Source organism: Somniosus microcephalus, chromosome 9 (assembly GCF_052327205.1).
Source record: "Somniosus microcephalus isolate GS21.2 chromosome 9, FLI_Smic_1.0, whole genome shotgun sequence".
NCBI lineage: Eukaryota > Metazoa > Chordata > Chondrichthyes > Squaliformes > Somniosidae > Somniosus > Somniosus microcephalus.
The window spans coordinates 62,371,764-62,396,420 of NC_140995.1; the positions used below are offsets into that span (position 1 = coordinate 62,371,764).

Below are 24,657 nucleotides of genomic sequence, written 5' to 3' on the forward strand. Positions count from 1 at the left end.
TCGTTCTTGAAGTTACTGTATTAGGCTGCAAATGCTGCTTCACAATCAGCCAACAGCTCAAGAAATTAGCTGTGTCGCTTCCCTGTGAGCACAAGACACTTCATTTAACCAAGTGTTTCTTCTGAATCCCGTCATCATGTTTTCTTTTTCAGCTGAGAGCAAAATGATCTTGACCGCAGACTTCTCTACATCCATCATCATTACTGGTTCACAACTCGATGAGCTGACGGGCTGCACTTTTTTTGCCTAGTGTGCCAGATCCTGCCTTTACAGCTTTTATTTCATACTATACAGGGTTTTATCAATTAAGCTGGCCCAAGCACTGGTAAACATTGCCTAATGAGATCTGGAATTTCATTTGGAGTTGGATGTAGAGCAATTCACTCTGGATTCACACTTGGAGTACTGTGCACAGTTCTGATCTCCATATTACAAAAGGGATAGAAAAGCGCTGGAGAAAGTGCAAAAAAGATTTACAAGGATGATGTCAGGACTAAGAGGGTACAGCTATCAGGAAAGACCGAACAGTGAATTCTAGTAGAGTGCCACGGGATCAGTGCTGGAAGATAAGATCAGGTAGATAAGGTGGTTAAGAAGGCATACGGGATATTTTTTTATTAGCCAAGGCATAGAATATAAGAGTAGTGAGGCTATGCTTGAACTGTATAAAACACTAGTTAGGCCACAGCTAGAGTACTGCGTGCAGTTCTGGTCACCACATTACAGAAAAGATGTGTTTGCACTAGAGAGGGTACAGAGGAGATTTACAAGGATGTTGCCAGGACTGGAGAATTTTAGCGAAGAGAAAATTGGATAAGCTGGGCTTGTTTTCTTTGGAACAGAGGAGGCTGAGGGAAGGCTTGATTGAGGTGTATAAAATTGTGAGGGATCTAGATAGAGTGGCTAGGAAGGACCTATTTCCCTTAGCAGAGAGGTCAACAACCAGAAGGCAAGGATTTAAAGTAATTGGTAGAAAGATTAGAGGGAAGTTGAGAACTGTTTCCACCCGGGGGGGTTTGGAACTCACTGCCTGAAAGGGTGGTATAGACAGAAACCCTCATCGCATTTAAAAAAGTACTTGGATATGTAGTTAAAGTGCAGCAACCTAGAAGGCTGAGGACCAAGAGCTGGAAAGTAGAATTGGGCTGGATAGCTCTTTTTTGGCTGGCACAGACACAATGGGCCGAATGGCCTCCTTCTGTGCCATAAATTTCTGTGATTCTATGATTCTAGTTGCACTTAGCAGTGTGCCCCAGGATTAGTGCTGCTATTTCTAATTTATGCAAATTATCTGGATTTGGAAACTCAATGTAAATTGGTTAAATTCACAGATGAGTACTAGCTCAGTAGAGTATGCTGAAGTAGCCTGGGTGTTGGAGAAGGACCTAGGCAATATTTGCAAATGGATAGATCAATGGCAGATGACATTTAATACAGATGCAAGAGCAAGGACTTGCACATTGGAAGAAAAAAATGCTGAACATGCTTAATAATGGTGTTGAACTATCTTGGAGACCAGGTAAGAGAGCTTTGGGAGTAAGGGTAGACTGAATCCTGACCATGTCCAGTCATTGTAGAGCAGTAATCAGATGCTGAGTTTTATATTGCCAAGTCAGTAGATTACAGGGTAAATTCACTGATCCTATGCTCTCAATGGTGAGATGCACTTGAAGGGAGTGTGGGTTGATAATAGAATGACAAGACTGTAGCCCTGATCTTCGATTTACGGTCCTTTGAATGGGGCATCAGTGAATTTGCTCATGTAAGTCTGAGGCAATCATGCCGATACAAAGCCTGACATAAATGGTTAGCACTGTTGCCTCACAGCGCCAGGGACCCGGGTTCAAATCTGGCCTCGGGCGACTGTCTGTGTGGAGTTTGCACATTCTCCCCGTGTCTGCGTGGGTTTCCTCCGGGTGCTCCGGTTTCCTCCCACAGTCCAAAGATGTGCAGGTTAGGTTGATTTGGCTATGATAAATTGACCCTTAGTGTTAGGGGATTAAATATGTGGGGTTACGGGGATAGGGTGGGATATGTGTCGGTGCAGGCTCGATGGGCCGAAATGGCCTCTATCTGCACTGTAGATTCTGTGATTCTGTGATAAGGAGGAGGAAAAATGCTAGAATCTATTATTAAGGACGTGGTAACAGGGCACTTAGAAAATATTAGGTTTGGGCAGAGTCAACACACATTTATGAAAGGGGAATCGTGTTTGACGAATCTGTTCATTTTTTGAGGTTGTAACTAGCAGAATAGATAAGGGGGAACCAGTGGATGTCGTGAATTTGGATTTTCAGAAGACATTCGATAAGGTGCCACACAAGAGATTATTAAACAAAATTAGGGCTCATGGGATTAGGGGTAATATACTAGCAGGGATTGAGGATTAGTTTACGGACAGAAAACAGTAGGAATAAACGGGTCATTTTTGGGTTGGCAGGCTGTAACTAGTGGGGTACCACAAGGATCAGTGCTTTAGCCTCAGCTATTCACAATCTACATCAATGATTTGGATGAGGGGACCAAATGTATTATATTCAAATTTGCTGATGATACAAAGCTGGGTGGGAATGTAAGCTGTGAGGTGGATGCAAGGAGGCTTCAAGGGGATATAGACAGGCTAACTGAGTGGGCAAGAGCATGGCAAATGGAATACAATGTGGAGAAATGTGAAGTTATCCACTTTGGTAGGAAAAATAGAAAAGTAGAGTTTGGGAAATGTTGGTGTTCAGAGGGACCTGGGTATCCTTGTACATGAATCACTGAAAGTTAACATGCAGGTGCAGCAAGCAATTAGGAAAGCAAATGGTATGTTGGCCTTTATTACAAGAGGTTTTGAGTGTAAGAGTAAAAATGTCTTGCTGCAATTATACAGGGCCCTGGCGAGACCACACCTGGAGTACTGTGTACAGTTTTGGTCTCCTTACCTAAGGAAGGATATACTTGCTATAGAGGGAGTGCAACAAAGCTTCACCAGACTGGTTCCTGGGATGGGGTGATTATCCTATGAGGAGAGATTGAGTAGACTAGGCCTATATTCTCTGGAGTTTAGAAGAATGAGAGGTGATCTCATTGAAACATACAAAATTCTTACAGGGTTTGACAGGGTAGATGCAGGGAGGATGTTCACCCTGCCTGGGGAGTCTAGAACCGGGGGTCACAGTCTCGGAATAAAGGGTCGCCATTTAGGACTGCGATGAGGAGAAATTTCTTCACTCGGAGGGTGGTGAATCTTTGGAATTCTCTACCCCAGAGGGCTGTGGAGGCTCAGTCGTTGATTATATTCAAGACAGAGATTGATAGATTTTTGGATATTAAGGGAATTGGGGGGGTATGGTGATAATTCAGGAAAGTGGAGATGAGGTAGAAGATCAGCCATGATCTTATTGAATGACGGAGCAGGCTTGAAGGGCCAAATGGCCTACTCCTGCTCCTATTTCTTATGTTCTTATATTCTGGTCAGCCGCATCTCGAGTTTTCGTCACTGTGACTGGGAAATATCCAAGCCCTAAAAGTGGTGCCGAGAAGAGCCACGAAATTGATTGGTAGAGGACTGAGTTTTGAAAGGAGGTAAATGAAAGGGAACCGTAGAGTTTATCCTTCGCGCTGTTTCAAATTAAGCAATGATTGCACGGCAAGGGAATGTAGTTACAAACTGGTAAAAGGCAAGTTCAGGACTATGTTGGGACGCATTTCTTTATGTCAAGAATGATCAATTCCTGGACTGGTCTTCTCGATAGGGTCGTGGAAGCAAAGTTCCCATAGTAATTCGAGGCATTTAGATGCTCTGATGGTGGGGATTGCAGGTTTCTATGAAGGATGAGCTCGATGGGCCAAATGGCCTCCATCCTCTGAACCTATTGCTAATCTTAGTGGAATTTACCAAGGGGGTGGTTTTCCTCGATGTGTTACGTGCAACAAAGTTGTTAGCCCATTTCTAGTTTCATGATTACACTACAAGTAGTGCAGAGGAAATCTCTCTCCTTCCCTCCTCATGTGGGGAGCTGAGTACCAAATTAGTCCTTTATCAGTCCGTGGTGCATTGCATTTATACACGATGTGTAATTTGATCAGGGTGCTGAAGGCATAATTAATTCCTGTGATCTATATCCTACTAATGGACCATGTTAACCATCATCTAACTTGCTTAATTGGAAATGAATTTTGCCCGAGCTCAAAGCCATCGAGTTAGTTGCAGTGCATTTTTTTCTTTGTTTCCAATGGTCATTGATTTAGTGCTAAATTAAGTGATCTTTAAAACCAACGTCTCTGCTTCTGAAAGAACACAGTCCACTTATAAAGAATGAGGCATTATTCATGTTGCTGTAACAATATAACATCACTGCTAATGGTGAAGAAGTGGTTTGGTTCTGAGTTCTGAGCGGATACATTACCAAAGGCTCACTTTAACCCAATTGCGGGTCCTAATTGACGTCAGTTGGGACTGGTTTTCCTGGAAACGTCTGTGATTATATCCTGAACTGGTCACCTTGTTGACCTGAATTGGCTATTGTGTACCGCCCAGTACAGCAGTGGGTTTAATTGTGATTCCCACAGTTAAAAAGCAAACCAAATATTCCTTTTCTGAAGCTGTGTCTCGTTCAACTTGTTAAAACTTCATATTATTTTGTTGGCAGGATTTGTGTTCTTCCCAAACTGGAACAGAGAACATTTTGGGAGATGAGCCCTTTTGTATTGTTGCTTGGGAGGGATGTTTGATGAGGACAGAATTGGTCTTAGCTGTGATACACCATGTGGAAGAATAGCCTGCTAATACTTGCTGTCCGGCCTGCTCATAAAATAGGGACTTTAGGAAGGTACCAGAGTTGTGGCCGCCACGTACAAAATGATACCAGAGTCGGTGCCTTCAGGAGAGGTGAAAACTAGTGGGGAGAATAGGTGGGAGATTTTACAAAAGCAAAAGAAACGTGAAAAATGATCAGAGGGTCCTGAAAAAAATAGATATTTTCTCTTCCACCCCCCCCCCCCCCCACCATGTCTCTGCATGAATTTGAAGACTGGTTTCTCTTTTAGTAACTAGCTGTTCTCCAGATGCCACTACAGTGACATTTCACGTAAGAAATGTCAGCATTTCTCAAGGGTCCCGTCAACAAGTGTGCCTGTCAATCTGCACTGTTAATTTGGTACAGTAACCCAGTGCCCATCGGGCTTTGTTGTTGGTTACGTTGTGAAACTAGGCTGCCAGCAGAAAATAGACACAGTGAAACCTAAGGTATATAGAATATTAATAATATAGGAGGCAGGGCAGGATTGTTGGGAATTAGTAATATTAGTTAGCATTTGGCCAATTATTAATTTGCTATTGATTTGCCCCACAAAATGATCAGGAGATTGTAACCTGCTGATGCAATTGTTACAGGAAGTGTTAATCTTGGATTCTGACAGAACTAACCAGTGACCTTCAAGTGGATAAAAATTGCAGTTATAGTAATCATTTTATGGTTAAATTTGTTATTGTAATGAAAGGCTAAGGCCAAAAATTACCCATCCACACGGAGCACAGTTGTGAGAACAGCTTTAGGGAGCATTAAGTGAGAAACAGTAAAAGAAAATAAAGCTGAAGAATAATTGATTTTTTTTTTTCAAGATTCATTGAGGGAATGGAAGTATATCCCAATAATATAAAGGGAAAAGTAGCAACACTTAGCACAATGGCTGTATAAGGAGGTCAAATTTAGCTTGATGGCTCCGGCAGTCATTTTAAGAAGCAAACATCCATTGATAACTAATGAGAGTATTAAAAGGGGTAAAAACAAAAAGTAGATTGTACATAGCAATGAAAGGTATTTGCAGAAATATTTTAGCTATATATAGGAGAAGATGGAGTTTGAAAGTCAAGATACACCCTTTAAGAGATATGTTGAGCAGAAAAATGGGAATCAGGAAGTGTAACAGATTATGTTGAGACCAATGGGAAAATTTCAGATCCAATTAAATTTGCTTTTGAATTGGTAACCTGTAAAGTATTAATTTGGCGATTGCTCAGTGGACAAATATACCTCGTGTTCTACTGAGCCTTACAGACCAGGGCTTGGATGTGCATAGATGTGGTATCATGTTATTATTTGTATTTTTTTCTGTCCTCTCTTTCCTATAACAGTCAAATTGTACCTGCTATAGTTTGAAGCTGTGCTTACAAATCTAATTGCGGTGTCTCTTTGAACACATACAGCGTGGCTGTCTCCAGGTCTAAAGATGTGCCACCATTTGGCCCACCTATTCCCAAAGGAGTCACCTTTCCCAAATCAGCAGTGTTCAGGGACTTTCTTCTTGCCAAAGTTATCAATGCAGAAAATGCAGCACACAAATCTGAGAAGTTCCGGGCAATGGCCACCAGAACAAGACAGGAGTACTTGAAGGATTTGGCAGAAAACTTTGTAACTACGGCAACGGTCGACTCTTCTGTGAAATTCAGCTTCATTACACTTGGGGCAAAGAAGAAGGAGAAGTCGAAACCCCGGAAGGATGCACAACTGTTCAGTTTTGGAGCTATTGTGTGGAATGTTATTGCTCGGGACTTTGGCCAATCTAACGATATTGAATGTCTTCTCGGAATCTCCAATGAATTCATTGTGCTCGTAGAGCAAGACTCCAAAAATGTAGTGTTTAATTGCTCGTGTAGGGATGTAATTGGCTGGACCTCTGGATTAATGACCATAAAGATCTTTTATGAAAGAGGAGAATGCATCCTGCTGTCTGCTATGGAAAACTGTGCAGATGACATCAGGGAAATAGTACAGAGGCTTGAGGTAAGACCGCTAAATATTTTCATTACTACCATTAATTTTAGTATGATTTGCTCTTGTGCGATAAGTTTGGACCCATATTCTGTGACAGGCTTGGTGCTCTTTTCTCTTGTAACTCTCTGAATGTTAAAGTAAGATTCAGTGTAAACATAAAACATAGAGACAGTTTGCAATAATTTAACTTATTTAAGAAATGTTAAACTAGGAATGTTCCTTGGTTTAGACCATTACTTTGCTTCTAGCTTAGAATTGTCTCAACAAATGTTGTGATAGAAATGCACTTCATTGGAAGGGGCAGTTTGTATTCAATGGATTAAATGATAGCAGATGCTGATTGCAGTCACTACATTGCCTGTTGCTCTTCGTACCCTCACCTCTTGTTCCCTGTGGCCTTAACTGCTGTTGGAATGTACTCTCTCCGCTAGCTTGCAAACACTGATTTCATTATTTCGAAGAAGGAACAACATCCGTCAGTACAACAGTTCACCAAAGGGCTGGGTAATTGCTTTTCCAAAGACTGTACCGAAATGGTGGGAGGTAGAAAGGCTACTTTAAACTTTCTCTTCCTCCTTAATCCTAACCCCCTTGTGTTGCAGTATCTCTCTGTCTTCTTTTTTGTATCACACCCTTCTCTTCTCCCCTCTCCCAAACTCTGGCTACTCTTCCAATAATTTTGGAAAAACAACTGAGCAAAAACTGCTAGAAGTTAATGAAAAATATTCAACTGTTCAGCTGACTAAATGGTGCTGAAGCAGCCTGGGAAATTGGGTAAACTGCACATGCTCAGACTGCACAATCTACATTTAACTACTAGTCAGACCTCTGGACTAACCCTGGCTTTAGCGGGAGGCTAAGGCCTCGAAGTAAAAGCTTTACTGAAGATAATAAAAGACTTGGAAAAACAATTCAATGGATACATCCAATTATGATGTGTAAAAAAAAAAGAAGTGATTTTTAAATTTTGTCTAAATTTGGACGTTAAAAATTTGTTAGAAGGGAAAAATGGCTGCAGAAATTGTTTTCAGAATGCAGTTTGTAATTTACGGGGAAAAGATAATCCAACAACATGTGGTGGCAATGGAGGGAGCTGTGATAGATCAGTGATCAAACTAAAGTGTCAGGGTAATAATTAATGGAATCTTCAGGCGAGACAGAGGGGGGTGTAAAAGGGGAGGGGGTGTTGCAATATTAATTAAGGAGTCAATTACTGCTGTAAGGAGGGATGATATATTAGCGGGTTCCTCTAATGAGGCCATATGGGTAGAACTTAAAAACAAAAAGGGGGCAAGCACTTTGCTGGGAGTGTACTATAGGCCCCCAAACAGTCAGGGGGAGATAGAGGAACAGATATGTAGGCAAATCTCAGAAAAGTGCGAAAATAATAGGGTAATAATAGTGGGGGATTTCAACTTCCCCAATATTAATTGGGATAGTCAGAGTGTGAAAGGTTTAGAGGGTGCAGAATTCTTAAAGTGCATCCAGGAGAGCTTTTTGAGCCAACATGTAGAAAGTCCTACAAGAGAGGGGGCGATACTGGACCTAATTCTGGGGAATGTAGCCGGGCAAGTGGTGGAAGTGTCAGTAGGAGAGCATTTTGGTGACAGTGACCATAATTCGGTGAGATTTAAGGTGGTCATGGAAAAAGACAGAGACGGCCCGGAAATAAGGGTTCTAAATTGGGGGAAGGCCGATTTTAATATGATAAGGCAGGATCTGGCCAAAGTGAAATGGGAGCAGCTACTTATAGGAAAATCCACATCAAAACAGTGGGAGACTTTCAGAAGGGAAATAGAGAGAGTACAACACCAACATGTTCCTGTAAAGGTCAAGAGGGGGACCAACAAGCAAAGGGAACCTTGGATGACAAGGGATATACAAAAATGCATTAGAAATAAAAGGGGGGCTTTTGGCAGTTACAAAAGACTAAAGACGGAAGAAGCCCTAGAGGAGTATAAAAAGTGCAGGGGCATACTTAAAAAAGAAATTAGGAGGGAGAGGAGGGGCCATGAAATAACACTGGCGAGCAAAATAAAGGAAAATCCTAAGATGTTTTATAAGTATATTAAGGGCAAGAGGATAACCAGGGAAAGGGTAGGGCCCATTAGGGACCAAAGTGGCAATCTGTGTGTAGAGCCAGATGATGTAGGCGGGGTTTTAAATGAATTTTTTGCATCTGTGTTCACTATGGAGAGAGACGATGCAGACATAGAAATCGGGCAAGGGGACTGTGACATACTTGAACATATTAGCATCGAGAGGGAGGAGGTGCTAGCGGTTTTAGCAGGCCAAAAAGTGGATAAATCCCCAGGCCCGGACGAGATGTATCCCAGGCTGCTGTGGGAGGCAAAGGAGGAGATTGCAGGGGCTCTGACACAAATTTTCAGATCCTCTCTGGCCACAGGGGATGTACCAGAGGACTGGAGAACAGCTAATGTAGTACCATTATACAAGAAGGGTAGCAGGGATAAACCAGGGAATTACAGGCCTGTCAGCCTAACATCTGTGGTAGGGAAATTATTGGAAAAAATTCTGAGGGACAAAATTAGTCTCCACTTGGAGAGGCAAGGATTAATCGGGGATAGTCAGCATGGCTTTGTCAAGGGTAAATCATGTCTGACAAATCTGATTGAATTTTTCGAGGGGGTGACTAGGGGGGTGGATGAGGGAAATGCTGTGGATGTGGTTTACATGGACTTCAGTAAAGCTTTTGACAAAGTCCCGCATAGGAGACTGGTCAAGAAGGTAAGAGCCCATGGGATCCAGGGTGCCTTGGCGCGTTGGATCCTAAACTGGCTGAGTGGCAGGAGGCAGAGGGTGATGGTCGAAGGTTGCTTTTGTGACTGGAAGCCTGTGTCCAGTGGGGTACCTCAGGGATCGGTGCTGGGTCCCTTGTTGTTTGTGATCTACATAAATGATTTGGATGAGAATGTAAAAGGTATGATCAGTAAGTTCGCAGATGACACGAAAATTGGTGGGGTGGTAAATTGCGAGGAGGAAAGCCTCAGGCTACAGGACGATATAAACGGGTTGGTCAGATGGGCGGAAAAGTGGCAAATGGAATTTAACCCTGAAAAGTGCGAGGTGATGCATTTTGGACGGACAAATAAGGCAAGGGAATACACAATGAGTGGTAGGACCCTAGGAAGTACAGAGGGTCAGAGGGACCTTGGTGTACATGTACATAGATCCCTGAAGGCAGCGGAACAGGTAGATAAGGTGGTTAAAAAGGCATATGGGATACTTGCCTTCATTAGCCGAGGCATAGAATATAAGAGCAGGGAGGTTATGATGGAGCTGTACAAAACGCTGGTGAGGCCACAGCTGAAGTACTGTGTGCAGTTCTGGCCGCCTCACTATAGGAAGGATGTGATTGCTTTGGAGAGGGTGCAGAGAAGATTCACCAGGATGTTACCTGGGATGGAGCGCCTCAGCTATGAAGAAAGACTAAACAGGCTGGGGTTGTTTTCCTTGGAGCAAAGAAGGCTGAGGGGGGACCTGATTGAGGTGTACAAAATAATGAGGGGCATAGATAGGGTAGATAAAGAGGAACTTTTCCCCTTAGTAGGGGGGGTCAAGAACAAGGGGGTATAGATTCAGGGTAAGGGGCAGGAGATTTAGAGGGGATTTGAGGAGGAACTTTTTCACCCAGAGGGTGGTTGGAATCTGGAACTCACTGCCTGAAAGGGTGGTAGAGGCAGGAACCCTCACAACATTCAAGAAGCATTTGGATGAGCACTTGAAATGCCATTGCATACAAGGCTATGGACCAAATGCTGGAAAATGGGATTAGACTGGACAGGGATGGATGGGCGGCGCAGACACGATGGGCCGAAGGGCCTCTTTCTGTGCTGTAAAACTCTATGACTCTATAAGCATTTCTGCATGAGCACCAGTTCCTCAATCGATTATTTGAGCTGAATAGGGTTGGGACTGCTGGGATCAGTAATGAATTTGATTGTCTCTAGCAGTCAGAGGGGAATTTCCCTGAGCTTTTTCCTAAATTGGCCGAAGGATTTTCTTTTTTTTTGTTTTGCTTTTTCATGGAGAAGATGGGAAAGAGTGGGTCGACGGGTTCTTGCTATATTTGTCAAACCAAATCTTGTACCAGCACTTCCTGTCTGTGAAATAAAGCTACTTAACGATTTGTATCTGGCCCCATCTCGCTAAATTATCAGTCCCCATGCTGAAAATTCAGAGAAGCGCGCATGATGACACGTGTGAAAGGCACGATATCCAGCTCCGATCACAAGGGTTCTACTGTTATACCCCTGGGTTACACTAATGTATATTATTAGGTATTGGGCAATACAAGCGCCTGAACATAAGACACTCGGACTATTTAGGCAGGCCCAAAATTTGTAATGTTACCCTTTTGCCCCATTCTATCTTAAATTTACTTCTTCCTAAATACTATGCTCTCTTTTAACTTTTTCATTTCATCTTTTAAAATGTTGAAATACTTTTATCACTTTTCCTCCACTTTCGGGTTCTCTGCTGTCCATTCTGGAAATGGAATACATGTTACAGAAATGTAGCCTCTGGCTCAGATGGTCGGCTCTATAGCCAATGGAGACTTGGGACTGTAAAGATTGACATGGTAATGCGATGGATCCTCTTACTGGCTGAGATAGTATGCACTGCAGATGGATCCAGGGGAGTGCTTTGTGTGTGGTTATGGTTTATAGTGACCAGTTTAAACCATTTCTTCTTGAAGGAAACACTGTAATGATCTATTTGTTTTCTGACTTATTTCAATTGAAGGGCTATTTTTCCAAAGAGTGGGGTGTTTCCTGCTGAGGACTGGTGGTTAGACGTGTTGCAAAGTAGAGGGTTTAAAATGTCCTCAGAGTGCATTTCTGAAACTTGAGCCTCAAACATTGAATTTTTGTCTCCTATATTATCAAATTCAGTACTTACAATTCGCACTTGTAATGCACTTTTACAGTGGAATTATCACAGCTCAATACATGGGATGTCATACAACAACAACAGCTTGCATTTATCTCGCACCTTCAATGTAAACAGCGTCCTAAGGCGCTTCACAGACGGGTGTCAAGAAAGCGGGTGCCACCTGAATCCGAAAGCGAGAGGTTAGGAGGGGTGACCAAAAGGTTGATAAAAGACATGGATTTTGCGAAGGTTTTTAAAGGCAGAGGCAGAAGGTTTAGGAAGGGAATGCCAGAGAATGGAACCCAGGTGGTTGAAGGAACGGCCACCAATGGTAGGAGGGAGGGGCAAGAGGCTGGAGTCAGAGGAATGGAATTTTCAGTGGGTAAGAAAGGGTTTGTAGGACTGGCAAAGATTGCAGAGATAGGGTGGGGTAAAGTCCTGGAGGGATTTAAGAACAAGGGCGACTACTTTAAATTGCATGTGTTGGGAATGGGGAGCCAATTTAGGGCAGAGAAGACGGGTGATGGATGAGCACACTTAATGCAAGGCAGGAGATGTGCAGCAGTGTGCTGAACAAGTTTCAGTTTATGGCGGGTGGAGGAAGGGAAGACATCTAGTGTTGGAGTAGTCAAGCCCAGAGAGAGATCCAGCTGTGGAAGTAGGTGGGCTTTGTGATGGAAAGGATGTGGAGTCTGAACCTGAGCTCAGCGACACACACCTACAATTTACTGAGAAATCAAAGTTAGAGTTTATGCCTAAAAGATTGAATTATCCAGTAATTTGAATTAAGTGACATAAATAACCAAGCAATGTGAGTAAGAATCTAGTTATCTGATTATTTGAAGTAAGCAGTGTTGAATTCAGAGTAGACTAGCAGCTGAGCAAGGAATCCTCCTTTATCCACTTTGCTCACACAGAAAAACGTTCAGTTAAGAATAGCGTTTTTTATTCAAATGCATAGTTTTCAATAACCCTATTGGTGATCACACTGCAACACACACTATGTAGAAATTAGAAGCTAATTTCAAGATTAGGTTTCCTGTTTTTTTGCTATTTATGATCAGGATTTGTGTTTGGCTGACCCTTTTCCACAAATCTGGAAATAAGGATCCAACATGTACTTGGTGGAAGGAGATTCAGTAGTAACATTCAAAATGGGATTGGATAAATAATTGAGGGGAAAGCATTTACAGGGCTATGGGGAAAGAGCTGGGGAATGGGATTAATTGGATAGCTCTGCCAAAGAGCCGGCACAGGCATGATGGGCTGAATGGTTCAATGATTTTCTTGATGTAAGCTGCTGAGTAAGAGGAAACCATGTATAGCACACTGGTCATTCTAAAGTATTGATGCGGGAATGGAGTGACAGTAACTCAAGTGAGGTGCAACTGTGGCGATGACCACAAACAATGGACCATCGGCTCTGCTGACATCTCCTGTCTGAGCCCTGTAATGCTACTGATCTTGCCACACACAATGATGCCAAGGCACGTGTAGCCTTGTGGTGGGGAAGAGTGTGGAGATATGATACAGCAAGCACAGGAGTGCCCAAATCTTTTGTTGCCTTGGGTTGCATAAGTGCGTACCGGTGTCTGCGGGGGGGCCTAGTGCAAAGTTTAAGCCCACTTTCCCATTAGTCTGTAGATGTCGCCAGCTGCTAACACAAACAGATCGTGGCATTTATCCACCAATGAGGCAACAGCGCAACGAGCAGCCCTTTCCAAAACTCCAGATCTACAAAATTCAAACAGGACAAACCAGCCAATAAATATAAGCCCAAATAGGACTGGGTTGCCCTGGCTCGAAAGCTGCATGCAGCCCCAGGGCTGCAGTTTGGGAATCCCTTTCAGAGCAGAATACAAAAAAATTACAGCTTCAATTCTGACACCATCTGCGAGGAAATATGTTTTTTATTTGCGCTATACTTGAATGGCTTGAATGTTCTAAATGGAAGGTATGCTACTGGATGCAGTGGCCTGGCTTTAGGCCACCCAACCCACAGGCTGAATGAATGACTTGTACAGCCCAACATTAAAAGGTTTATTTTTTGGTAAACCAGTACTCCCAGATCACGTGCCTGATTTGTATCTGATTTAGGTATATATTTAACAAAGTCTTGTGTGTTGTAACTTAAACCGTCGGCTATTTTTAGCAGGCAGCCAACCAATGGCAAGAGATGGGAGCAATGTGCTTGATAACATGCTGTTCGGTGGATCGAACTAGTTAGTCAATCTTATCTGTGCAGTCTACTAGAGAAGGCACCATTGTGTGTGTGAGAGAATGGAAGTGTGTGTGCTAGGCTTGGAGAAACCTAAAACAGAGTGGTGAAAGCAGGATGGAATAAGTTGGGAACAGACTGGAAAAACAGCTAAGAGCCAAAGTCCACTTCCAGCATTTCTGCACTGCAGAGCTTTGGGAGAGGGGGAGAATCAGCATGATGTGACTCCAGTTTCTAATGGTAACATGAGCAGAAGAGGGGAACTGCATGAACAAAACACCTGAGAGAGAGCAACAGTGGGTTTGCTGGTGAATTTGCTCAGTCATTATCAGAGGCTTGTGCTGGGGGGTGGAAAGTAATCTCAATTTCATTTAAAAGGTACATAAACAAACTACTTATTATGAATTCAAGCATCTATCTATATCTATCTATCTATCTATCTTCTTTATCTATCTATCTATCTATATCTATCTATCTATATATATAAATTGGTACATCTGTCTGTCTGTCTGTCATTCTGTCATTCTGTCTGTCTGTCATTCTGTCTGTCATCGCCTGTGCGTCTGTCGGGCTATGCGCTCGAAAGTTACAGGGCGTACCTACGCGCGCGTTACCTCCAAAGAAAGCTTACGCTTCCGAGACGGTTTTAAGTGTATTTACGTTTTGGCCGGGCTAAAATCGCGCCCGCGGTATCCCAAAAACCTTCAACGTTCCGCTCATTAGCATCTCATTATCCGCTCATTAGCGACAGAGTGACCTCGAGCTCGACCAATCGTACGCCGGGTTGCTGGTGTGTGCCGCCGGGCCAATCGGTGCGTGTGTGGCCGGGCCTTATCCTTTGATATACCTATCAATTCATCCAATGAAAAGCGATGAGTTAAGATACTAACTATAGGTTTTTATTGGCTAAATAACAGAGCCCACCCTCGTGGGTGATCGGGTCCAACAAGGAGGAATACCAGCCAGTCGACCACCTTTATACCTGGGCAAGCAGGCGGAGTCATGGGCGGAGTCAGCTGTGGTCAGCCCAGGTATAACAGCGTGACAAGAGGTCACCTTGTGTAGTGATACAACAGTGTAAACAGTGATAACCATAGTGTAACGATATAAACAGTGATAACCATAGTGTAACGATAGTGAACGATAAAAGTGGTTTACCACATCCTTCTGAACCGAGGTGAGTCGCCGCCATCTTGATTCTAAACTTTTCATTTCTTTTTCCCGCTTTCTGCGTGTTTCTTTTCAAATCTACATTTCCAGCAAAAAAAAAAGTTGCTTTTAAAACACAAATTGTTTTTAAAAAAAGTTAATTAATTTGTAAATCTTTTCTCTAACCTCTATAATTCTCCTACCTTTCACCGTTTTTCCAGGCCCGGGGCCTAGGCTTCTCCAACTGCCAGCAGTGCAACTCTAGACCCAGGCTTCCGGCCTAGGCAGAGACAAACACTGGCAGAGGAGAGAGGGTGTGCTGCCTCAGCTCCATTCCCAGGGTCAGTAGGTGGGGAGGCTTCATAAGCAACTGGGGTAGGTCGCAAGCCCCGAATAATAATTTGAAGATCCTGTGTTTGCAGCTGAGGAAATTTCTTCTGCGGACAGCCCCAGGTTAACGGCAGCCATCTTTGTCAAGGAGGGCGAAAAGTTTCAGTGCGACGCCATTTTGATTCAGTGTGTAACAGAGTGCCTGCGCGGCCATCTTAGTACAGGAACATAGAGTGGGTGGGGCTTCTGTGCTCCAAATCGGGTCCTGGTGACCGAGACAGACAATCGGCTGTGTGGGCAGGGCCTAATCTTTCCAACTGAAACGCAAGCGGCGGCCATTGTTTGTGGTACAACACTGAGAGGTGAGGACCCCTTTTTTAATAAAAAGATTGGTGAGGTTGTAAAGTGTATGTTATAGAAAGATTGACCAAAAATGTTTTATAAGTACAGGAAACTTTGTGTTATCCGGAGGTGAGCTATCCGGCAAGCTGGAGCCACCACAAAAATCAGCAGCCGTTTTTTATTCTTTGTTTGTTTATTTTCCTTTGTTTGAACAGTCAAGCTGTGCAAGGTCTGTAGCTATAGCAACAGCTTTAGCTGCAGAGCTTTAGGGCCACACCCAGTGTTTAGAAGCTGTTGCTAAGCAACAGTGTTTGTTGTCAAATACGGAGATAAGAATCTCCTTATCTCTCAAAATTAACTCTGGAGAGTAGGGCAGTTTTAAGGCAAGGCAGCAGCTCGGTCCCGTAGGTGCCGGATAGCACAAAGTTTCCTGTACTTTAAGTATATCAACCCCCCTCCCTTTCCACCCCCCACACACCCTACCCCCCCTCCACACCCCCCACACACCCCCCACATCCCACCCCCCCCTTCCCCCCCCACACCCCACACCCCCCCTCACACCCCCTCCCCCACACACACCCTTCCCCCCCAACCCCCCACACCCCCCACCACCCCACACACCCCCTTCCCCCCCACACATCCCACCCCTTCCCCTCCCCTCCTCCCCCCTTCCCCCTCCCCTTCCCATCCCCTCTCTCTCTCTCTCTTCCCCCAGTTGCTCTCTTTCTTCCACCCCAATCGCTCTCTCTCTTCCCCCCCAGTCGCTCTCTCTCTTCCCCCCCCAGTCGCTCTCTCTCTTCCCCCCGTCGCTCTCTCTCTTCCCCCCAGTCGCTCTCTCTCTTCCCCCCCCAGTCGCTCTCTCTCTTCCCCCCCAGTCGCTCTCTCTCTTCCCCCCCCCAGTCGCTCTCTCTCTTCCCCCCCAGTCGCTCTCTCTCTCTTCCCCCCAGTCGCTCTCTCTCTTCCCCCCAGTCGCTCTCTCTCTTCCCCCCAGGTCGCTCTCTCTCTTCCCCCCAGTCGCTCTCTCTCTTCCCCCCAGTCGCTCTCTCTCTTCCCCCCAGTCGCTCTCTCTCTTCCCCCCAGTCGGCTCTCTCTCTTCCCCCCAGTCGCTCTCTCTCTTCCCCCCCAGTCGCTCTCTCTCTTCCCCCCAGTCGCTCTCTCTCTTCCCCCCAGTCGCTCTCTCTCTTCCCCCCCAGTCGCTCTCCCTCTTCCCCCCCAGTCGCTCTCCCTCTTCCCCCCCAGTCGCTCTCTCTCTTCCCCCCCAGTCGCTCTCTCTCTTCCCCCCCGTCGCTCTCTCTCTTCCCCCCAAGTCGCTCTCTCTCTTCCCCCCCAGTCGCTCTCTCTCTTCCCCCCCAGTCGCTCTCTCTCTTCCCCCCAGTCGCTCTCTCTCTTCCCCCCAGTCGCTCTCTCTCTTCCCCCCCAGTCGCTCTCTCTCTTCCCCCCAGTCGCTCTCTCTCTTCCCCCCCAGTCGCTCTCTCTCTTCCCCCCCAGTCGCTCTCTCTCTTCCCCCCAGTCGCTCTCTCTCTTCCCCCCCAGTCGCTCTCTCTCTTCCCCCCCAGTCGCTCTCTCTCTTCCCCCCCAGTCGCTCTCTCTCTTCCCCCCCAGTCGCTCTCTCTCTTCCCCCCCAGTCGCTCTCTCTCTTCCCCCCAGTCGCTCTCTCTCTTCCCCCCAGTCGCTCTCTCTCTACCCCCGTCGCTCTCTCTTCCCCCGTCGCGCGCCCTCTTGCCCCCGGTCGCGCGCCCTCTTGCCCCCGTCGCGCGCCCTCTTGCCCCCGTCGCGCGCCTCTTGCCCCCGTCGCGCGCCCTCTTGCCCCCGTCGCGCGCCTCTTGCCCCCGTCGCGCGCCCTCTTGCCCCCGTCGCGCGCCCTCTTGCCCCCGTCGCGCGCCCTCTTGCCCCCGTCGCGCGCCCTCTTGCCCCCGTCGCGCGCCCTCTTCCCCCCGTCGCGCCCCCTCTTCCCCCCGTCGCGCCCCCTCTTCCCCCCGCCGCGCCCCCTCTTCCCCCCCGCCGCGCCCCCTCTTCCCCCCCCGCCGCGCCCCCTCTTCCCCCCCGCCGCGCCCCCTCTTCCCCCCCGCCGCGCCCCCTCTTCCCCCCGCCGCGCCCCCTCTTTCCCCCCCCCAGTCGCTCTCTCTCTTTCCCCCCCAGTCGCTCTCTCTCTTTTCCCCCCCCCAGTCGCTCTCTCTCTTTTCCCCCCCCCCAGTCGCTCTCTCTCTTTCCCCCCCCCCAGTCGCTCTCTCTCTTTCCCCCCCCCCCCAGTCGCTCTCTCTCTTTTCCCCCCCCCAGTCGCTCTCTCTCTTTTCCCCCCCCCCAGTCGCTCTCTCTCTTTTCCCCCCCCCCCCAGTCGCTCTCTCTCTTTTCCCCCCCCCCCCCCGCTCTCTCTCTATCTTCCAACAACAACATGCCCTCAAAAGACCCTCGGCACCGCCGGGCACTCCAGCTATATATAAACGAATCGATCTACCTGTCTGTCTGTCCTTCTGTCCTCGGGTGTGCGTCTGTCCGGCTATGCGCTCGAAAGTTATAGAGCGTACCTACGCGTGCGTTACCTCCAAAGAAAGCTTACGGTTCCGGGATGGTCGTAAGCGTATTTACTTTTCGGTCGGACGAAAATTGTTCGCAGCCTTATGCAAAAAACCTTCAAAATTAAACTCATTATCTGCTACTTAGCATTGATTGACTGACGTCAAGGTTCGACCAATCCTGTGCCGTCACGATTGACCAATCCTACAGTACAGTCCCCTGATGGTTGGCCAATCGGTGTGTGTGTGTGGGCGGGACTAATCGTTTTCATCTCAGGGATGTGGCAGCCATTGCCTCAAGCTAAAAACACCATTTACTTCCAGCTCAAAATCTGCTGATGCAGCTTCGAAAAAGTTAGTATCTCTTATGTTATTTTTTAAAGATTTACCAAAAACGTTTTATAAGTACTTTCACTTTCATCTTTGAAGGTATTAAAAGGTAGAAATGTTGCCCGGCAGCAGATTCACAAAGGGACAGAGAGACAGGGCCCAAAAGCCTGGGACTCCATTTAAAATGTTGCCCGGCAGCAGATTCACAGAGGGACAGACAGACAGGGCCTGAAAGCCTGGTACTCGATTTAAAATGTTGCCCGGCAGCAGATTGAGAGAGGGACACAGAGACAGGGCCCAAAAGCCTGGGACTCGATTTAAAATGTTGCCCGGCAGCAGATTCACAGAGGGACACAGAGAGGCCCCAAAGCCTGGGACTCGATTTAAACCGCCCGGCCCGAAACAGCCCTGGCAAAGCCGGGCTCCCCCAGCTAGTATGGAATAAATTTACATTTCACTGAAAACAGCTTCTTTGCGAAGTTACGGGAGAGATGCATGATCTTGTTATGTAGCGACAGCTGATAAAGTGGAATGTAGAACATGTTTCGAAGTCCAGGTTGTAATTGTAGAATAATTCACTGAATTCTGGTATAATACTTGGTCTTACAATAAAAATAACATTTTAGATTTACTCCAGGCACATTAACATGAAATGAATGCCATAAAAGTGGTTGTGTATTCTGAATGTTACATCACAGAACCCTACTAACTCAACAATTTAACCCCAATTTGTAAAATATTTGAGCTAACACAAAACTAATTTGTTAAAAGTAGGACAGGAGCTAACGTCTGCGATTTAAAGCACGTCCCTGATCAGTGTCGGGCTGTATGGTGGAGATGCCAAGCTCAGCCGAGGCAGTTTGCCCAAAGAAAGTGAGAATCGGCATTGGAGCCAGCCTGGGCAGCTCTTGTGATTCAGCAGGTAGCTCTAGCACATACTCTGGATCATGGCTTCCAGCCAGGGGTGAGTTGGGGAATGGATGAGCACAGAAAAAGAAATGTTTCATTGTTGTGCCCGCTTGGATAGCACAGAATCTGTCGCCAAAATAGGAAAGGTTTTGGCGAGTGGGCACTTCACAATGGGTTTTTAACAGATACATGGAATGGAGAAATCATCTAGGTTTTTTTTGATTGACTGTACAGTGAGGCGTATACCGACTGACCTTTCTGTTTAAGCTCCAACCTTCCTGCCCAGAATTAAGTTCAACCTTCGAGTATCCTGGGAGTTGTAGCCAGCTGGTGTGATTTCTATCTAAGGAGGATTAGGCCTGGCCAGCCTGGTTTTGTATTGGGGGGGGGGGGGACTGTGTGAGCTGGTTTTGTATTGGGGGGCTGTGTGAGCCCCTGGTTTTGTATTGGGGGGGGGGGGGCGCTGTGTGAGCTAGTTTTCTATTGGTGGGGGGGCTGTGTGAGCTGGTTTTGTATTGGGGGCGGGGGGGGGGCTGTGTGAGCTGATTTTGTATTGGGGGGGCTGTGTGAGCTGGTTTTCTATTGGGGGGCTGTGTGAGCTGGTTTTCTATTGGGGCTGTGTGAGCTGGTTTTGTATTGGGGGGGCTGTGTGAGCTGGTTTTGTATTGGGGGGGCTGTGTGAGCCCCTGGTTTTCTATTGGGGGGCGCTGTGTGAGCTGGTTTTGTATTTGGGGGTGGCTGTGTGAGCTGGTTTTGTATTGGGGGGCTGTGTGAGCCCCTGGTTTTGTATTGGGGGGGGGGGCTGTGTGAGCTAGTTTTCTATTGGTGGGGGGGCTGTGTGAGCTGGTTTTGTATTGGGGGCGGGGGGGTGCTGTGTGAGCTGATTTTGTATTGGGGGGGCTGTGAGCTGGTTTTCTATTGGGGGGCTGTGTGAGCTGGTTTTCTATTGGGGCTGTGTGAGCTGGTTTTGTATTGGGGGGGGCTGTGTGAGCTGGTTTTGTATTGGGGGGGCTGTGTGAGCCCCTGGTTTTCTATTGGGGGGCGCTGTGTGAGCTGGTTTTGTATTTGGGGGTGGCTGTGTGAGCTGGTTTTGTATTGGGGGGGCTTTGTGAGCCCCTGGTTTTCTATTGCGGGGGTGGGGGGCTGTGTGAGCTGGTTTTGTATTGGGGGGGTTGTGTGAGCTGGTTTTCTATTGGGGGGGGGTGCTGTGTGAACTCCTGGTTTTGTATTTGGTGGGGGGGTGGGGTGGCTGTGTGAGCTCCTGGTTTTGTATTTGGTGGGGGGGGGGGTGCTGTGTGAGTCCCTGGTTTTGTATTTGGTGCGGCGGGGGGGGGCTGTGTGAGCTCCTGGTTTTGTATTTGGTGGGGGGGGGGGGTGGCTTTGTGAGCTCCTGGTTTTGTATTTGGTGGAGGGGGTGCTGTGTGAGCCCCTGGTTTTGTATTGTCCGCTTTGTTCTCCTCTTGGCTACTGTCTGTCGCTCTGGTCCTCTCTCCTTCCCCTCGTGCTTTCTATCACTACTCCTGATGCTTTTTCTATTACCCCTGTTTGCCTTGTCAACTGCTTCCCATCCCATCAATGGTTGGCAGCTCGCACTTTCATCAAAATCAGAGCAGTGGAAAGAACCAGGCATGAGGAGGCAGAGGGCTAGATGAGCAGAGACGGAGTTGGCAGCGTGTGTGCGCTTTTTGTTCTGCTATGCATTTGCCATCTGCCACGTCAAGAGACATTTAAAGCTGTAACCTGGACTTAGTAAGGTGTACAAAATAGCTAATTAGGAGAAAACTATTCTTCTGCTCTTTCAAAGAGCCAGCACAGGCGTGCTAGGCCGAATGGCGTCCGCCTGTGCTGTATGACTCTATGAGATATGATTGTATCGATTGAGGAAGAGGACAGTTGACCTGTTCAAAGAGCCGGCACAGGCGTGCTAGGCCGAATGGCGTCCGCCTGTGCTGTATGACTCTGTGAGATATGATTGTATCGATTGAGGAAGAGGACAGTTGACCTGTTCAAAGAGCCGGCACAGGCGTGCTAGGCCGAATGGCGTCCGCCTGTGCTGTATGACTCTATGATATAGGATTGTATTGATTGAGGAAGAGGACAGTTGACCTGTTCATGATGTTCACTATCATCACAACATTCAAAGCCCTTCCTATTTGCGCACTGCTGTAATACTCGGGAAATGATCACACGGGCGAAGTATCAGTCATCCTTACACCTGATTTACTCAAATAACCACTCTTGCGTTATGCTAGCTATGTTGATTCACTCTAATATAGACAGGGTAGCAAAAGATGCCAATCCCAAACCAACAACCCACGCAACCCCAATCAATCAATAACTGTTAAAGCTACCAATAGGAACCAGCATTGACCACAAAGCAAACCAATCGGATTTATCAAACAATTTTTGCCAGCGGCACCTCGGTAGTACCCTATTTCCTGCTGCAGCCATGTCTCACACCTCCCCCTCCACTCCTCAGCCCAAACATCCAGCCCTGCACGTGGAACAGGCAAGAATTGATAGCTGTGTTAGTTTTGACTGTTAGAAGTCTCTAATCGGGCATCATGTTCAATTCCTGAAATACTTGCATTCCTTACAATGAATTGTGGTGGGGATGGTTGGGGGTTTGAGAAGGCTGCAATTCGGTTTGCTGGGTATGGGGTCAGATGACAAACCGAAGCATTGCAGTGTCCATCTATCACCTGCAATTCCACCCAGCCACAGCTTGACCTGCACCCCACAGCCCCCCAACCACTGCAGCTTGCACTGTATATAACAACTACAATGCTCAAGTACAAAAATGTGAAAAGAAACCGGTGAAATACCAAATTGTAGTCACAATGCCAGAAACAGTGAGAGTTGGGAGGAGATGTTAACACTGTTTTGAAATGATCTCAGGATGTGCGTCACAGCTGTACTGATCTGAGCACCGAGTCTGAGCCTTGGTGGGGCTCTCTGATCTAAACTGTTCACTTAATCTGAGCCCCAGTTCACATGATCATCAGTGATCTGCCTAAGGCAAGTTCTGGCTCAATTCTTCAGTCTCCAAACCACGCTGTCTTGTGTTTCTTGCTGAAATTCTTTGCGATCTCCCATTCTAAAGGTGGCCCAGAAGCATCCTCCTTTTCCTCCCTGTTGGCCTTTTTCCTTTCATCTGTTTTCTATCACCTCTTTCAACATCCAATCTCCTCACAGCACATGCCGAATCCAATTCATTTGCCTTTTTTTGATGACATCAATCAAACTACGTCCATCTTGTATCATTGTCAACGCCTCCTTATTACTTGTCTTATCTGTATTGATTTCTTTGTGGGTTCAATGACGAGACATTTATGAAAGAGAATGAGTTTTTATCTAAAGTATGTTCAACTCTTTTTTCAGCATTACAGGAGACATCATGTTAGAAATCCATCTAAAGCGAAACTAAAACTAAACTGCTTGTCTCTGTCACATGCCCTCTGATTACTTATGCCTGACCAGCAATCAGGCAAACATGCTGGTAAGGCATCATAATCAAACAGGCAAATACCATCACTATTTGCTGATATCATTACATCTCCCTTTAAACAAAAGTATTTTACTTTTATCTAACAACATGTTTTCTTTGTATTACTCTGCATTTTAACTGTAACACTTAATGAACTATCATTATCATTATCAAGGTTTTTTAACCTTGCTTTGTGTGTTCACATGAAATATGTAAATACACTAGAACTTGAAGAGAGAATAAGATAACATTACTTCCTTCTATAACAATAGTCCTTAAATTTGCTCAATGAGTCTCTCAGGAGGCTTCACGCATCTTGAGGATTTTCTGTTTGATTGTCCTTGAATCTGAGTCGTTGCCTCCAATGATGGTTTCTTAGCTGTGTGATCAGGTTGTTCAACAGTATCAGTCTTTTGACCTGCTGTGTGATCAGGTTGTTCAACAGTATCAGTCTTTTGACTTGCTGTGGCTGGTCCCATGAGAAGATCTCGACGATTTCTTCTCAGAACAGCACCCTCATCTGTCTGAATGGTGTATGATCTTGGTTGAACTTCACTCAGGACAGTTCCCTTCTGAGTCCATATGTTTGTTTTGTCTTTGAACCTTACTTGGTCACCAGTGTGGAGTTCAGGTAGGTTTTGTGTTCCTCTGTCATAGTAGTACTTTTGCTTTTCTTTCTGTTGTTCTTTGAACTTCCTCATTTTCTCCCCCTCTTTTGTTTTCAGGAGGTTCTCCGGGATGGGTAGGTTTGACCTTAGCCGACGTCCCATAAGGAGTTGGGCTGGTGACATACCACACTCGAGCGGCGTTGTGCGGTATACAAGCATGCTCTGGTAGAAGTCAGTTCCACTGTCTTTTGCCTTGTACATCAGTCTTTTCACTGTCTGGACCGATTTTTCCTCTAGTCCATTGGACTGTGGATAGTGAGGACTTGACGTTGTGTGGACAAAGTCCCACTCTCTGGCAAAGTGTCGGAAACTTGCATTGTAAAACTGGGGTCCGTTGTCTGTGAAGACCTCGCTTGCCATGCCATGTCTGGAGAATATGGCTTTCATACATGTTATCACAGCATCTGCAGTGGTGGTGCACAGTCTACAAACCTCTGGATACAGGGACTAATAGTCTGTGACTACAAGATAGTCCTTCCCTTGACATACGAATAGGTCAGCGCCTACCTTCTGGTAAGGTCTGTCTGGTGCTGGGTGTGGCTTTAGTGGTTCTACCGGATTGCTTGCTCGATATTTCAGGCATATTGTGCAGTTTGACACCTCATTTGTCACATCTTGGTTGATTCGTGGCCAGTACATCACCTCTCGTGCTCTTTTCTTACACTTTTCGATTCCCAGATGTCCTCCATGGATCCTTTTTAGCATCTCTTTTCTCAGACTCTTTGGGATAACTATTTTACTTCCTTTGTAGATTATGTTTTCGACCACTGATAGTTCCGCCCTGCAGTTCCAGTACTCTGCCATGTCAGGTGAGCAGTCTTGCTTCATGTTGGGCCATCCATCCAAGATGCTTTTCCTCAGTCGTCTCATTGTTTCATCTTTGTTTGTCTCAGTCTTTATGAGCTCCATTTTTGCATCTGCTATGGGCAGTGCACTTGTGATCATGTCCACGTAGGCGTTCACTTTTTCATCCATTGTGGTGTTTGCGGGCTCACTTGGGTCAACAGCTCTGGACAACGTGTCTGCTGTATACATCAGCTTACCCGGTGTGTAC

At 46.2% G+C, this 24,657-nt stretch overlaps 1 protein-coding gene across 4 annotated transcripts in view; it reads left to right on the forward strand.

The window, feature by feature from the left end:
- sipa1l2a (signal-induced proliferation-associated 1like 2, genome duplicate a) overlaps positions 1-24,657 on the forward strand; it is a 547,440-nt gene that overhangs the window by 279,288 nt on the left and 243,495 nt on the right. For all 4 annotated transcript variants that reach the window (XM_085996661.1, XM_085996664.1, XM_085996662.1 and 1 more), the window contains one exon: positions 6,194-6,770. In XM_085996661.1, the coding sequence (XP_085852787.1) occupies positions 6,194-6,770 (577 nt within the window). The remainder of the gene's footprint in view (positions 1-6,193; positions 6,771-24,657) is intronic.